Source organism: Numenius arquata, chromosome 4 (genome assembly GCF_964106895.1).
Source record: "Numenius arquata chromosome 4, bNumArq3.hap1.1, whole genome shotgun sequence".
In the NCBI taxonomy this organism is placed as follows: domain Eukaryota; kingdom Metazoa; phylum Chordata; class Aves; order Charadriiformes; family Scolopacidae; genus Numenius; species Numenius arquata.
Window position 1 is genome coordinate 44187981 of NC_133579.1, and position 17866 is coordinate 44205846.

A 17866-nucleotide genomic window follows, 5' to 3' on the forward strand; every position below is an offset into this window, starting at 1 on the left:
CAGCTGAATAGAAAAGCAGGATCCTGTTAGATGCAATTGCTTCAGACGATAAGTAATAACTTTGACTTCTAAAGCTTAAGGTAGATGGGCTGCCATTCTATATATTATACAGAATTGTGTGAGCAGTTCTTCCAAAGCAGCACTTTAGACACAGAACATCAGTCCGGACATATCCTTCATCTCAAAGAACCAAAGTTATTTGATGTTCCTGCAATTCACTGTGCGCACTCCCCAACCCTTCTAAGACAGATAAAAAAGAGTTGTCTTGTGTGCCTCAGCCCTGTGCCAGTCCAAATTAAAGTGCTTTTACTGAACAAGCATGGCCATTAACTACCCTCCTAGGAAAAATGTCCTTAAAATAGGACAGGGATATGGTGAGAATTGCCAAACCACTATATTTGAGAGAGATGGGGGGAAGGCTTGCTAACATGTCTTTCCACAAATGAGAAAGTTATCCGAGTCTTTGAGTAACTCCTCATGCTCCCCTTGGCATAACACTCCCCAGCTGTGGCAAAATAAGATAAATTTAGGCCTGTATGGACAGTTAATCTCACTCCTCCCTCCCTCAAACCAAAAGTTAAACATTGTTTACAAAGTTAAACAATCTCTGAAAATTAAGAAAACAAACCTGAAAAACTAATTTTTACATAGGAAATCATCTCTATACCTTATGCACTTATTTGCTGATATGCATGAAGATTCACTTCATAAGAAAAATTCTGTACTTATACAAGTAGCCTTTGAAAGAATTTCAAATAATCTCCAATGGCCTTCAGCAAATAGTATAAAAAAATGTAAAATCATTTCTCCATCCTCCACCCTGGCACAACGTCTTATTAATTAGAAATTAAATGTGCACACTATCACTGTACTTATAGCTGCTTCCAGTCATTCATTTGTAGAGCTAACCGAGTAATTAGTAACAATTTGATGGATTTTTGGTTGGCTGGTTTTGTTGGGTTTTTTTGTTTGTTTGTGGGGTTTTTTTTGTTTTTGCTTTTCATTTACAGCATATTAGTAATGAGACCATGGCTCTCTTCTGTTTAACTGGTGTTTGACAACTAAACGTTCTAATCTGGACTGAAAAGTCAAAGCACACTCTTTCCTGAACTTAGCTCACGATACTTAACTTGTGTTCCGTAAATGAGTGGTGTGGTAAGCACCTGGGGGTGAAATATAGATATGTGATTTTCAAGATTCAGCTTCCATGAATAGAATACTAGAAACCTTTGAGAGCATTTTTCCCTCAGTACTGTAGCACACACATGTACAGGGACAACAGATACATTTTGAGAACATCTGGAAAAAATTAACAGTATCTAGAAAATACTGAGGGAAGGTTTGCTGCGTTCTTTTATTGATTCATCTATGCTTCAAATCTCATTTTGTCAAAATGTTACATTGCTGTTTTAGTTAGAGTTCTGTTCTCTCTGGACATATTTTCATGATCTCTCCCCCACTTAAAGACATTTTATATATAATTATACATACTATACTATATTCCCTAAAGGAATATTTCATTTATTCCATTTTACTGTAGCTGTTACAAAACAGTATTGATGCTTCCTCCATTAAACTGATACACCAATGACCATATCAGAGAATTGACAAAATATTTAATGTAGATAGACTCTTCTAAGAGGACATAGTCACTCCTTCCAGTAGTGCACAAACAATAGCTGAGACATCTGTCTTTAGGATGTCATGGCATATTTTTTTCATTCACTGATGCAAAACAGAATCCTTAATAAAATCAGAAGAAGGTTTTTCACTCCCACCTCCCTTTGTAAGGTTTGATAAAGTGGGCAGCTGCAAAAGGATAACCCGGTGTTCCAAACAAGAAGAGGCACTGCAACACTGAATAGAAAGAGCAGAGAAAAGGAGCAATTCATTGCATCATTTTATCTGTGCCTGCAGTCCCCCCGAGCCGCATTCTAATTCTTGAAAAGCAAATATAGAAAATATTTAGGATTTATGCAAGTTCAGTTTTCACAAGCAGGAAGGAATTACGGTAAAATATGAAGATATATTCTACATTTCACACCAGGGTAAGCATGCCTTCAGAATACGTTCTGCTCTCAGTTGAGAGCAGGTGAGAAGAGAGAACAGGAATATGCTGGCTTCTGGGATAAGGGTCTTACCTGTGAGATGTCAGCACAGCTGCGCAGCCATCCTGAACTTCCTTCAGTATGGTTTTCCAAAGGTAGCGTTTAGAGCAGGGATCCATCCCAGAACTGGGCTCATCCTACAGGAAAAATGAAATTGATGATAGAGCAGTATGGGAAAAGCTGGCCACAACTCCAGTCCAGCATGAAGAACTAACAAAGCCCACAATAAAGTAATATATTTTTCTCTAAAAAAGCTACATTTTCAGAGGTCATTTAAAAGACACCTGATCAGTTTTTCGCTTTAACACAAATAGTTTCATTTCTAAATTCATACAAGGTACTTTTTATTTTTAAAATGTATATATGTATAAATAATATGTTTATATAGCAATGTAATAAATATAATATTATTTATAAATACCCATGTATATTTTTAATAATATATATACATATATGTTTTTAAATAGGGGAGACTTACAGGTGTTTTTCCTCACTTTCTGGGAGGGTTTGGTGTCTGTTTCTTTCCTACGTGCACATCTGCCATGAGCAGAAACAAGTGGAGAACTGTAACTGCTGGCTGCCTGCACTGCCCATCCCACAGTGGACAGTATGTTTGGATTTGACATCTCCAGCAGTTACTTCCAGCATCCCTTTGAGACGAACTCTCACCCACGGTAGAGAGAATCCACAGGATTAAATAACAACCCAGTCAGTGCTGCCCAATGCAAACTGTCTGGCAAACCAATTTCCCACTCAGATGGCTTTCATGAAGAAAGAAGCGCAGGCACAAAAACTACATTTCCCCTTCCTACCTAATCCTTCTGTCCTCACTAAATCAAATTTTGGCTTCATCTCCTCGTGGAAGCAGAAGGAATGATATCTGATTGTCAAAAGCCAGTCTCTGTCACTAGAAAACTAACGAGAAAGAAACTTCTCCACTTGCTTTTTATACTATGGAATTTCATGAGGATGTCAGCACCTACTAGGGTATAATATAACGAATCTCAGCTGAAACGTGGAAGCAAAGTTCTTGAGAAACAAAGCAAGCAAAACATCCAGTTTGATGCTTAGCTACCAATGGCAGAGGTGAAAAAGAATTCAGCTCAGTCTCCTACTATCTGTGGATAGCTAACAAAGAAAACATAAAGACCAATAAAAATAAAGCAACCCACACTATTACTTATTAATAGCTATGATTCTGGATGCAATCTAGAAGGGGATTCAGTGGTTTACATTGGTGTCTTTGCTTTCAGACGAAAAAAAAAAAAAAAGTCTTTTAAAATACTGAATATCTCCTTTAATCTGCTCGCTTTATAAAGCCAGTGAAATGTTTTAAAGCATTTGACATGTTTAGATATTATTCTTTCCTCTTGTCATTACATATGCAATAGTCTGTGCCCTGCAGCAAGAAGCAGGTTGAAATGGATACTTGCAGTAACATGCTGTCATAAAGACATTAAAAAACAGTTGGAGTCTTTTCTAAGATCAGGAAAAAGCACTGATTTAAGATTATTTCCTCCCTTTTACTAACTGAACCAGGGTCAGTTTAAGCATAAAATGTAAATAAAATAATTCAGCTCAGAATTGAGGCAATAATAGGAAGTTAGAAGCAGCAAAATGTGTGTGATCTTCTGAAACATAAGCCCCGTGAGAACACCAGTTTTATCTGGTTCTACTTAGCCTTCAATCTATTACTGGAAGCACTGGTTTCCCCCCAGCTCTTGGAAGCAACTCTTCCCTCCGACGGTTCCAAAAGGTTTATTCCACTACTGAACTAGTTTAGCTGTTGCCAGCCAAGGCTTAAGAAAGGGATGTTCAGTCTTTTCCAGTGAAACAACAAGCAATGATAAGAGAATGTGGTGTCATAACGATGCAGTTACCAAAGCACTGTAATTACCTGCTCTTCAATACAAAAGGCAGTTTACACTGGAAAGGCCAGTTTCAGGCAAAAATGAGCAGTAGGATGTAAGCACCAAAACAACATGTGATAAATAATTCAAATTAATATCATTTATTGCTGATAGTGTCATTTGTGAATCCAACAAAAATATAAGAACTAGCCAGATATATGAAGTATGACGTAGCAAATAATATGAATATGCTGAAAAAGAAGAGTCAATAATTAATAACATCAGCTACAAATTACAAATAAAAATAAGAATCTTCCTTCTTAAGGAAGCCAGTAGAATTGTTCATATATATTTTTCTCATGCTATATAGAAAGTAGAGAATACATAAAGCATTAATATATTTTACATTATTCTTTCTTCTTCTACATAAGAAATTTTTTTTTTAAATATTACATATCCATTTGGGCCATGGGATGCTACAATTGCATTTGTGTGTGTTTAGGGGCCTTCTTTTTTTTTTTCCTGCTCACTCAACTACCCCTAGAGGGAAAAAAAAAAAAAAAAAAAGAAAAAAAAAAAGAAAAAACATCTTTACTTTCTACTTTTATGAACACTGGAGAATAAAATAAGAAGTGTTTGTACAGCAGAACAAAGAGGACAGTTGTATATCTGTGGATCAATTACTCCCCGTCTGATCAGGAAACTACTTGATTTTCTTTAGACCAACATACAAGACAACAAAATTCAATGTAACCCATTTATCATAAGCACAGTATTACATTTACTCACCAGTAAAAGTATTTGGGGTTTACCAACTAAAGCCACAGCAGTAGAGAGCTTCCTCTTTGTGCCAGCACTGTATGTTCTCACCAGTTTGTCAGCATGGGCATTGAGGTGTAACCGGTTAACAAGGTCCTCTGCAACCTGTGGTTTAGAAATTTCAAGGCCAGCAAAGATGAGCCAAATTCGGTAGTGTTTGTGCTTAGATTGAAAGAACACTCTGTTCATGCATATTAAGCAAATGTAGATGTTGTTTCCTTATTTACCCCCATTTGCTGCATATTATTACTTCTGAATCCCAGACACACTCAAAATGCCACTCCAGGACTCCTTAGTTCTCCACAAAGGACAAGGATTTTCTTATATAGAAAATTTGGCTTTGTCATTGCTTGTAACAGTCATTTGCATTCATTTTGTGTTGTTGGGTCAATGATCTAAAATGTTCCTCATTTCACCTTGTTCTCCGCTATATTTAATCAAACATCTTAGTAACAGAAAATTCAGGAGACAAAATTCTACATCAGCCACAAAAAGATGGAAATGGCAAAAAAGCAAGTCACAGGCGAAGGATTTAGAGTTTCTTAAAGACAAAAGGTAACTTAGGGTTAAATTAATATAACTTCCAAATAACTGAGAGGGGTAAGCTGACCCTAGCTGGTTTGGTTGAAATTGCTTAAATAAGTATATGTGATCTGAGTAAGCTGGGCAGGCACATGAGCGCAACCGGAGGCAACGTTCATGCTGTCCTCTCTGGCCTTTCTTCTTTACCTGTCAGAGACAGTCCTAAGGTACAAGGGTCCCTCAAATACTGGTGCCAGAGAATTTTAAATGTAGCTGCTGCTGCACTGAATCTGTAGAGCTTCCAAGATAAACCTTGCAGATCATTGCAGTGCACACCATAATCCGGCTTGATATCTAGATATGCTTCTTTGGGGCAAAATGTATCAAATCAGAGCAGATTTGGAGCTGAACCACATCAGAAACATAAAGGCAGAAGGATTAGCCAGGTTTCTTATTCCTAACGATTTCCCAGCTGCATCTAAAAAGTCTCTTATTCCTGCTATCCTCCTCAACCCTTACACTTCAAAAAGGAACTGCAGCTCATGCTTCAGTGAATATTAGAATACAGAGCTCATTCTTCTTTCAAGAAATGACCCCAAACCTCTTTGTATTTTCTTTAATGTATATCATAAGATTTCCAGTAATGAAAGTCTCAGCTTCATCAATATGACATAAAGAAGAACAAAAATGTCATTTGAATTAAATTAGAAATATTATGTATTAGGTATATTGTGGAGAAACATATACATTGCCATTATAACTTCATTTACCTGTATAACCAGTGGTATCTTGTGGTTTGTAACATTGTATACTATAAAGTTAAAATTAAAATCCCTCTTAAACTACTTTAAATGAAATTCAGAATTGAACATGTGACAAATCTTCAGATACACACAATTATGCAAGAGATTTACAATTCTAATGGCTTCCTTCCTTTAGTAAATGTGAGATATATACAAAGCACCTTCTCTCCCTCCTTGTCATATTCATCATGATGTTCTATTTCTGGTTTCAATTACTTTTAGCAGTGAAGAGTGAGGAGATACATCAATTTATTTAGCAAGTTGGTAACATTGAGACCAAATTAAAAGACACAGAGTTATATGCATTGTGAGTGCACTTGAACCATAAAGGTGTTTTACATCGTCATGGCTGCAGTAATGTATTTAAACTCTTTCCTTCCTTTCCACCTCTCCCCAAATCCAGATTATAACAGACTTTACATCTATCAGCTAACAATTTCCCTATTTTCTAATATTCCTTAAAATGATGTACTTTTCCCTCATCAATTCTAACACCTTTAGCAAAAGTCCTTTTTCCCCAAATTAATTTGGACTAGTTTCCCTAACTTTGGAATAGGCACTGGAACGAGCCCTTCAGCCTGCAAAATCTAAACCAAATCCTCCCATACTTTGTGCATTTCCTAAAGACTACCTTCGTTCCAGAAGAGGTAGTAAGACAACTTAAATTTCTGCACACCATAATATTTGTGGGAGTAATGGTTAAAGTAGGTGTGGTGTCCTCTATCCACCAGGAAACCAAGAGACACATCTACCTCAATGAAAAGCATTAAGTGCTGCTAATTATTTAACTACTAATGGTACTGATTTTCCACTCTCTTTGAAAATTACCATTAATACTCAAGTAAAAGATGAAGCGGTACTAAGATTTTTCAGTTAGTATGTCTTCCAGAAAAAACTCGAGGTGGTGAAGACTTAATCTATTAGAAGACTAGAAATGTAATAGCGTGTCTATCCTGACTTGAAAGGCTGTATGCATCAGTGTATTAATTTTGCATAGTTTCTGACAAAATAAATACAATCTATAACTTCTTGCTATTTTATTTTGAACAAACCCTCATAAAACAAACCTGACTAATACTGGAAATGTGTATCATACCTAGCGAAAATGATAATAAGCATGGAATGAATTCTGGAGTCATCTGAAAAATAACTACACACTTCCAAAATAGTTGCTCAAAGTGTCAGGTTGTAAGTGAATGCAGTGTGGTTTGAACATCCTAAATAACAATCATTCATTAGTTCCACACCAAACAGTATTCATTCTGCTCCAGAGTAAACTCAGAATTATTAGATTTATTACATTAGGAAAGCATGTACTCATGGTAAAATTTCTAGGGGAAATAGTTATTTATCCCATAATCTTATAAAACTGTACACATTATTTCTGCTTGGGGTCCAAAACAAAGCAAGCATGCAAAGAATAAATGAATTTACAAATTCCCGTTTCCAGCAGCTATAGAATTCAACATGTAAGGAAGCCTTTAAGATTCCAGTCAGTGTAAAAATCTTCCTGGAGAGTTAATATAAAGAGAAATCATACTGACATTCCAAGAAGTTGCTTCTGAAGGCCTGATGAAGCTTGTTTTGAGTTTTGTAACACAGGTTTTAATGCAGATGAGAGACGTCACTAAATGTTGCGTTACTGTACTTTTTAATAAGCTGTATGCTGTCTTTTGGAACAAATTGAGATATTGAAACTTGATATATTAAAGAAATAAAAAAAAGAATTTAAAACACTGTTAAATTAGTATCTGTCTAAATAGCCCAAGAGCTCTACTCTATCTAACTTTTCCAGTTTTGCAGAAAAAGAAACTTTCAGAGCAGATTTAGGAAATAAAGTAAAACTTCACATGGCACGAAGCTTAACATTGATAGCAAATGACCCATTTTTCTCCTCCTTTCCCATTCAGTTAATTACTGTTTTGGAACATTAAGTGCACTCAACTTTATGTCAGGCACTTAACTCCTGCTGCTGATAAATCTGTCTAGCAAAGGATTTGATCCTTGAAGTTAGTGCTTCAATAGATTACTTTAGCAGCAACACATCCTGCAAGTCACCTGCCTGCTTGCCAATTTATTAAAAAATAAAATGAACGCTTGTTGCTTTCCACATGAAAACCGTGTGTTCTCTAGAACGTGCGTGTGTGCGTTAACATAAACACTCACTGGTAAACATTCAGAGGCAGGCTTGGAGCGCCATATCATAGGCAGGAGGGAATGAGAAAATAACAGCTTACATTTCCATACAGCTGCTATTCCAAAGCATTCCCAACTTTATAGGCAACTAAAATGCACACTTTTCTCCAGGCACCAGCCATTTCTGAGTTGAATCACAGCAGCTGTTCAACAGTTGACAGCAATGCCACACAGACGGAAGGGCCCACTGACAAAAACATTTGTTTTCCTCTGAGATAGCTGCATTTCAGTTTTTGATGAAGGTAAACCAGATTAGCGAAGTATTATTTGCAGGAGCCCTTTGGCGCCTTGATCGCAAGCATATGGCAACAAAGTCTGCTCTGCAATCTATGCAAACAAAAAATTAGGACAACTGAAAGGAAGAACAGTCTCTAATCACAAATGTGAAACTAAGGCACAAAAGGCTACCTATAAAGTATAGTCTAAACCTACACCTAGATCACCTAAAGGCCAGGATCATCAGAAGATTAACATTTATCTTCTCCCAGTGCACCACAGTAACATAACTCATCTCCAAATAATGCAGAATTGATTTTGATTCACTTGAAGAACGACCCGTATATGAATTGCCACACCATCTGAGGAACTGTCCCCAAAACGATCTTGAGAACTGCCATTGCAGTAGTTGTGTGAACTGCCCAGAGAACAGCTGGATCTGAACATAAAGTGGAAGCTCTTAGGTACACCAATTATTCCTAAATACTTCTGCATTTGAAATGGGTTTTATGAATGCCAGATACTTGAGAGAGCAGTATTCTCACATTTTCTACAGAGAAAGTATACGAAGCCAGGTTACCCTTGTGGCTTTTCCCCAAGTACGGACAGGAGACAGCATGTGCAGTAGTGTTCATTTACACATGCACATGCAGAGAGACACCCTGCAGGCACAGCACAGAAATCTGTTGGTGTCGTCCTGATCATCACAATCTGGAAAACTTCCTGGCCACCCAAGAAAAGCCCAGTGCCACATGGGACAGTTTACTCATGAAATCCAGGTCCCTAAGCACACCACAGATCTCTCCATTCTCAAGCTTCTGCATGTGTCCTGATCCTGCTCCTCATCCTCCAGAACAGTTGCTGCTGGAGGCCAAATGACCCGAAGGAGTCACAAACCAAGCAGTGACAAGCGGGATTCATGCGCACACGCACACACACGGACACACTCTACTCTTCTACTTGGTGTTGACAGGGTTTGTGCAGAGTGTAAGATTAAAGTATTAACAGCCCATTGCAATGCATGGATCAGTTCACACTTCTCAATCCTACTGTCTCCAGTTGTCTGCAGATGAGGTGTTACCAATAAGCAGGTGTCACCTTCAGTGCCACCTGAACAGCTTTTCCTCACACCTGTGAGTACTAAAATAAAACAATAGCGTAGAGTCTGTGACTCCAGGAGTCAGAAAGTTAGCAGAGCACTAAAAGCCCTACACAGCTGTCACTCAGATGCATCCCTCTTGGCAAACTTAAGTCAGTTATAAAAGTAACTTTTTCAATAAGGCTGAGGCAATTATTTTAACTATGGGAAGAGTCCTTATCATCATGGGATCATTCCTACTCCATTTCTCTCTCCAAGGATCGCCACCTGCCTGGGTTTACATGCTTCAGCCTGTTCACAAATGGGGAGGATGCTTACTCTGTAATCTGGAGTGAGCTTGCTGAGAGTAATACTCTATGTATATGACCCAAAGTATGCGAGTTAAGTGAGTCCCATGAAATTTAATTAAAACTACATACTGCTGTCATTCAAGTGCTTCTGAAATTTCCATTCTTCTTAGGGTGTCTTAAAAGCTGCTTCATTTATAGTATGGTGTATGATTTGGACATATGCATTACAATTATATATTGTCTTTTCTTATGAAAATGATAAGACAGAAAAGCTTAAAAGCCATGTTTAGAGGACTTTAAGAGCACTGCTGAATGATTAAACAATCAATCTTTGATTCCTGTTTTAAATTACACTTAGGACCAAAAGCATTCAATAACATATTTAAGACGTATGGATATTTAACAGCATCCTTTTAAATGACTATGAAGCTTTTAGCCCAACTCTTAGAGAGGAGTTGTCATTTTATTGAGAAAACAGGTAATTATAGTTGAGGGGTTTAGTGCAATAAAAATTATCGCTTTATATATTTCCTTTAGATCAAGGGAAACATATTCAAGTTTTCAGTACTCTGCTGGTACTCAGAAGCAAAAACTACTACTGATGAATTATGAAGAGCAAACAACTAAATAAAAGACTGTATGATGATTTCTAAGCAGCCTGCAAGAAATGTACTGTTAAAACAGTCAGTTAAAAGTCCAACCAGGCAAGATACTGCCCAAAAGAAGGGGCAAAGACTTGTAAGAATCTTTTATTTCCCCTCAGTCTCTCATCTAGAAACACCAAAATGACTAGCTTAAGACGGGAAAAATTAGAAATATTGACTGTCCTGATGCTATTATTGGGGCATGATGGCAGTTGTTTCTGAATACTCAATGTCCCACTGTAGGATTCATACCCTTTTCTGGAATAGTACCTAGCTGCGGGGCAAAAAAAAAGTGCAAAGAACTGGAAGGCGGCCCTCTCACATACAGACAAGGAACCAACTGTAAACCACTTAGTGGACCCTGAGGCAATAGCCAGGAAAATGCTGGGTAGGTAGAAAAAAAAAAGATATTTCAGTTACATGCAGTTTTGCTTCTGGAAAAAGGAAAAGGAAGACAACAGGCACCATTCTGGAGGTTAAAGGAACATCTTAGAGCCATAACAATTACGTGGGACCAATCTATACAGCAGGAAGGACAGACACTGTTTTTCATATCACACTCCAGATTTCTCAAGTTGATAGAAAAGCAATTAAGCACAAGAGACTGAGCTGCTCAGGTCCAGGTCAGATCAGACACTTCTGTCTGCAGAGATAGAAAAAAAAAACAAACCCACATTCATTTGATAATTCATTTCTGGTATTGGCTGACTGCTTGCCTCATTACCAAAGTACAGCACTGTTTGCTGGTCAGCACAGCTACATCTGCATCTGTAAATTCAAAAGCTCTCAGTCATATTCTCAGATATTGTCATTATTTATGCTAGTAAGCTCTTCAAGCATTTTCTGATATGGGTTTGGCCTCTTCTCCTTGGACAGCCCTAAGCCTGGTGTGGCAGCTGGTATATTTTAAGGACTGCTCCCAGCAGGCAGGTGGAATGCAGCCATATCTTGTGATGTTTAAGACACTGACTGTCAGAGTCCTGACAGCTGGCATCTCAGCACCCAGACATTTAGTTTATTTATATAATCGTTCAACAGTTTTTAATTCCTTCCGAGTTTAATCCCATCTGTGAAGAAAAGAGTTTTTCATAGGTGCATGACTCAGAACTTGTGGTTTTCCCTCCCAGTTTTGTAAGTGTGATAATGAAGGTCTTGAACCATTCATAGATTTAATTTCCTTCAGAGTTTTTGTGCCTGAGATTTCATTTGAACTAGTGTTATTTTACTATCCTCAGTGATATTATTGTGTTTTGAACTGGAGTAACAGACAGAAAAAAATCCATATGGTTTAAATGAAGTAGTAGTAATGACAAATCGTATTACAAAAGCTGTTAAGATGAAATATTAGATATTCTCTCATGTAAAAAAACCAATACAATTGTTTTATAAACTCCATAGCCCAACCTGGCTTCAGTTTCTCCTGAAAATCTGTCCTGGATAGTTACCTTATGGATATCCTGTTTTGGAATTCCTCGCAGTGTGCAGTAATAATGAAGATGCTCCCAACCCGTTAAAAGTTCATCCAGGGCATCTTGCTGTGGACAATAGCCGATGAGAATGCCTTCAGAGCTAGCAGATAGTATATCCATTTCAGACCTGTTTAAAGAAAAAGAGAAAGACTTGAATGTTGTTCAAAAAGCCCATAGCCCTGGGTTTCACCCTCGGGATACAGTCTTCAAGACAAACACACTTACCCTCAACTCCATAGGTAAATGGGTTTGAATCTCTTTGCTATGATCCCTTACCATAGCACCACCCATACACAATGCATGCTTTTTGTCCCTTTCAGTTTAGTACTAACACCCACGTGTTACTGTTCTAACGAGGTGTGTGTCAAGGTGCACAGATCAATGCAGCAGGAGGACAGATCTAGGAGAATCAACTCTTACCAGGTTTACCTCACTCATCTCTTTGGTAGACCCTGCTCTAAGGAGACATATTTCAAAACCATACTGCATGCATCACATTCAGCATTAAAGGGACAGTAGTTGAGAGAGAGAGGGAAGTGTTGCTGTGTGTTCTTTGTATGTCTGTGCACACATATACACACGCATGCATTCTCTAAGCAAGACTAAAACAAAACACAGAATATTAAAGCCAAGCAGGTTAATAGACAATACAGGAAGAATATATAAAATTATCCTGATTTAAGAGACTTTGGCCATCACTTTATAGCTGTACAGCATTACTTGAAATTACATTCATTGCTAAGAAGCAAGCTTGATTGCAAGGGTGTCTCATTACCCATAATGACACTAAATCTATCCTATTTATTCCAACATCTAATTCAACATTCAATGATGCTAATTTACACATACAGAAAAGACCTGTCAAAATTAAGATACTTAATAATAAAAAAAAAAAATCTGAGCTTTGAAAGAAAAAAGTTTTTAAAAGGTTCTGAGTAACAGAATGGTTTTCCCCCTAGTGGTTTTCTACATTTCTGGTTAAGAGAACTAAATATATGATTAATCATTTAGACAAAAAGTAAACGTACTAAATGCAGGATCTACAAATACCAGCACTAGTGAAAATATAAATATGTATCTCATGTTAACAAGATTCAGGAGTCTGAGGAGAAAAAGAAAACACAAATTCTCCATTTTACATAATGAACCACAGCATAAAAATATATTTTAGTGCTATCAAAAGATCAATTATCATGATTATGACAAACCTTGCTGGGGACTAATTAGAATGGTCCTTTGCTCTTAATAGCAAAGATATAAAATTTTAGTATCTTTGTAGGTTTGGATGGTGCCAAGGAAGTTAACTGCCTGTAGACATCTCTCTAGACAAAGACTTAGCAAAAAAATGAAAAGGGGTAACAGGGGAAAGTTAATTTATACCAACTTTTAGGTTATTTTAAATGAAGCTTATATTGAATTTTTACTAGCTAAGTTTCCAGCCATACCTAAATCAAATTAAGTTATTTTTAAGGTCATCTTTACCATAGGAGATGGATTGATTAACATCGATATTTTTACGTAACCTGTCAGAAGTAGTGGATTTCTTATTTAATCAACTATAACATAGTGAAATACTATCGACAGTGAAATGCTATCTAGATGCTGCTGAACAGAGAGACCTGTCAAAAGTTTGTTTTACTAAGAAGATTCAGGCACACTAACAAGGTTTCCTTTTGGTGCAGCTGCTGTCTTTGGAGAAACAAGAGACTGGACTTTTGCTAATATGCCAAGTTCAGTCACAAGAGAACAAATCTCACTCAGGGGTAATTTTAGGAACATTTACTCAGCATGAACCCTGTAGCTGGATAGATACATCTAGTCTGGAATGGGTCCATACCATGATGAACAAAAAATAAGTATGCATGGCTGCAAAAAAATAACAAACATCTAATGTTGTTTAGCTACAACTATATTAGACAATAGTTACTCAGTTTGCATGAGGAAATAAAAACACATCAGTGTCCCCAGTGGTAATTGTACAGATGCGATTTTAGTGTTGTGCCTCCTGTAAAGCACACAGCCTTAGATGAACAATATGCCACCCGCTGACCTTTAGCTTTCATAAAGGAGGAGTGCAGTGAGAATAGATCATTTAATATTCTTACTCAGTTTGGTCCTTATCTTGCAACTTTATCCATTAGTGCTGACCTTGAAGACTGAAAGAGTTCCCATTAATAAAGAGATTCTAATGGATTCACTAAAGAGCTCATGGACCAAATTGTTTTCCTTCTCTGTATCTGTCAAAGCAGAAAACAATCTGATCAGAAGGAAAAAAAAAAAAAAGCCATATGAGGATTCTGGTCCTTTATTGAGACTTTTTTGGTATGTATAGTACAACTCCTATTCTTTCCTCAGCAATATCACTGAGTAGATTTCCAAATCAAAAAAGTGGAGATCATCCCTTCAGTTTTGTTTAGCCAGGTCCTAAGCTTTTTCAGAATACTGAAAGAATAAATGAAAGCAAAAAACAGCATAATTTTTAATTATAATACATATCTTACAACAGAAAACTGCCCTCATCTCTGGAAATTTATTTTCCTTGAAATTCAGTTAATCTCTCAGATTTCATTTTCATGGGTCTAAATGAAAAGAACATTTCATGTAGTGATGGCATGATATCAGAAAACCTTTTCACTAAATGACATACTGTAAATGTTTTTTTCCCTTTATAAAAAAAAAATTTAAATCTGATGTCATTCATTAAACTAATTATAATCATCTTCTTCCTTAACAAACAACTTCATAAATTATGTTATCAGAATCAAATTGGAAAGATATTTTTTAATATTTTCTGAAATATAGAGTAGCATGCAGCAAAATGCTGATATTTTTTTCTCAAGCTAGGGAAAATTAGACATTTGTTTTCTGCCGTGTTATTATACACATGATAGCATTGCTCATTAGGCCATTCATATTATCAACAGGATATACAGGAAGAAAAAATCATCTTGTTTTATATATAAGGAGAGAAAGCACATTTAAGTACAGATTCCAACCCCTCATTCATCCTGTCAGCCGTTTTGTCCGTAGTACAGTAGACAAAATCAGTTCTAGTGTAATATCTAAAAACTATAGGCAGGAACCCAGACTTTTAAACTAACACAGGACTTTCTGTATCATTATAAAAACACTGAGTAATTATTTTTAAATTCTGTTAGTGATTTTGCTTATATATCCTGATCAAGTTAAAGCATAGAACTAACATGGAACATGAGTTGTCTCCTTCCTAGCGAAGACTTCATTTTTAGACTATACTGTTATGCTCAGTCAAACTTTCACTTATTTTTTATTTTTTCCTTTAGAGTGGAACAGCTGCAAAAGAAAAAAACAATCGAACATGTCCAGAAAACTTTATATGTTAAACAAAAGTACAAAGTTGCAAAATTACATTTCTAGTACACTTTTGGAAACGGTCAATAGAATGTATGGCATCCTCAAGAAAACCAGTACAGTCTAGCACATGAAGCATGGAAGATATTATATTCCATTCCTTTCTAAGAGCTTTGGTCTCCATTTATACAGGGAGATTTATGATACTTTGGTGCAAATCACCCTGAAAAAAATCCAAGACTCAAGGAGGCTTCCATAAGTTTGAAGTGCTCATTTTACAGATGAAAGAAACTTCCCAGACTTGCAAGATACTGGGGATAATAAACTAAACTCTGAGTGAATAGAAGTTTTGATTCAAAGTTGTTCCTCCACTGATCACTTTAAGGCCTTTCACATCGATCCATTTCTTTCATGTGTTGAAAAAAACCCCTTAAATTTGATTCCAGCCCTGCAGGCTACATTGGGGTGACAGGGGGCATTCCAGTCACAAAGCCCTTGCTGGGCACTGAAAAGAAAAAACAACACTGGAACAAGTGAGAATGATCTTGGACAAAATCTGTTGCCTTGTCCCACCCGAACTGGACCTGTAGTTTCCAGAAGGCTAGGCTCGTTATTGTAAAGACTTGATTTGGTTCTAATTTGTTACAATGTTTACCAGCAACATAGCTTATAGGTAGCTGTGCGCTGCCATTCAAAGGTACACCTCAACTTCAAGCTCCAGAGACAACTTAGTACCCTTCATATCAGCCTTATGGCTGGTTTTGGAAAAATTGTTTCACTATTGACTCCGCTATGCACTTTGCTTGTCTTTTGTATGCTTTTTCTGCAGTTTTGGAATACAGTTAAAACAAAAGCAGTGATATATATGGTACTTACAATGGCTTCTGTAGAGATATAAATTCCATTAATGAGTCAAAATGAAACATAAATTTACAAATTGCAGAAGTAGTTAGACATTCCATTGTATTCTTCACTGCACATTAAATTCAGTGCATACTAATGCTCAATTAACAATATAAAAAAGTCAAGGTTAAAATATAATTAATGTAACTGTAGCTTAGTTATAATTAAACTAATTATACTGATATACAGTGTAACAACAGCTATCTCTGCCATTATATTGATGTAAATTTATTCTGCCTTTCAAGTAAAGCTATTTGAATTACATTTTTAATTATTTATCAAGCTGAATATCATAACTATCAAAAAAGTCCAAGTTCTAGATATAAAGAAATATTTCACTTTCCCCTCTTCAGAAAGCAGTTCTTTGGTCCTATGACTTCGTAAGCCAACAGCTGAGAAGACTGACACTAAATTCAAATGGGATGGGGAATTGCTGTCATGGAGAATCTCTCTGTGCAGAAGAAAGATTAAATTCATGGGAGATAACTTAATTACATGAGGAAGACTACCAAATGCTTCAGGACTCAGTGGGGCAAGTTATGAACAAGACAACACCCGGCTTATTTATTTCTTCCTTTATGCACCCCACTACAAGTGAAACTCTTAGGATGAATTTAAAGCCAACTCTATTCAGCAAACTACAACGGCAAAGACTGCAAAATAGAGAGTGCCAAAAAGGCAAATAAACCACTAGGCACTCTATTTGTTATTTTACATTGACCTTGACATGACATTTAAAAGGATTTTGACGCTTTCTCTTCCAAGTTGTGTTTAGCCCTCCTAAGCTGAGGGAGGCTTCAGGACACAGAGCCACTGAAGAAGATTTAGACACAAATATGGAAAGGGGAAGAAAACAAAGAATGGCAAACGTACACACACACACACAAAAAAAAAAACCTGGAACAGATGTACAGTGTCTGCTGATCACAGAATCATAGGGGTTGGAAGGGACCTTTGGAGATCATCTAGTCTGACACCCCTGCCAGAGCAGGTCCACCTAGGGCAGGTTGCACAGGAACATGTCCAGGCAGGTTTTGAAAGTCTCCAGAGACAGAGACTCCACCACCTCCCTGGGCAGCCTGTTCCAGGGCCCTACCACCGTCAAAGTAAAGTTGTTCCTCCTCATGCATAGACAGAACTTCCTGTGTTCAAGTTTGTGCCCATTACCTCTTGTCCTGTCATTGGGCACCACTGAAAAAAGGCTGGCCCCATCCTCTTGACACCCACCCTTTAAGTATTTATAGGCATTGGTCAGATTTCCCCTCAGCCTTCTCTTCTCTAGACTAAGAAGACCCAAGTCCCTCAGCCTTTCCTCATAAGAGAGATGTTCTAGGCCCCTAATTATCTTTGTAGCGCTTTGCTGTACCCTCTCCAGCAGTTGCCTGTCCTTCTTGAACCAGGGAGCCCAGAACTGGACACAGTACTCCCGATGGGGCCTCACCAGGGCAGAGTAGAGGGGGAAGATGACCTCCCTCAGCCTGCCGGTCACACTCTTCTTGATGCACCGCAGGATGCCATTGGCCTTCTTGGCCACAAGAGCACATTGCTGGCTCATGGTTATCCTGTTGTCCACCAGGACCCCCAGGTCTTTTTCCGCAGAGCTGCTCTCCAACAGGT

At 37.4% G+C, this 17866-nt stretch overlaps 1 protein-coding gene across 1 annotated transcript in view; it reads right to left on the bottom strand.

Annotated features, from left to right (window-relative positions):
• The window catches only part of ABCA13 (ATP binding cassette subfamily A member 13), a 193206-nt gene that overhangs the window by 17857 nt on the left and 157483 nt on the right, over positions 1-17866 (bottom strand). The window contains exons 49-51 of the mRNA XM_074146216.1: positions 11993-12143; positions 4748-4882; positions 2142-2245 (exon numbers count right to left, since the gene is read on the bottom strand). Of these exons, the coding sequence (XP_074002317.1) occupies positions 2142-2245; positions 4748-4882; positions 11993-12143 (390 nt within the window). The remainder of the gene's footprint in view (positions 1-2141; positions 2246-4747; positions 4883-11992; positions 12144-17866) is intronic.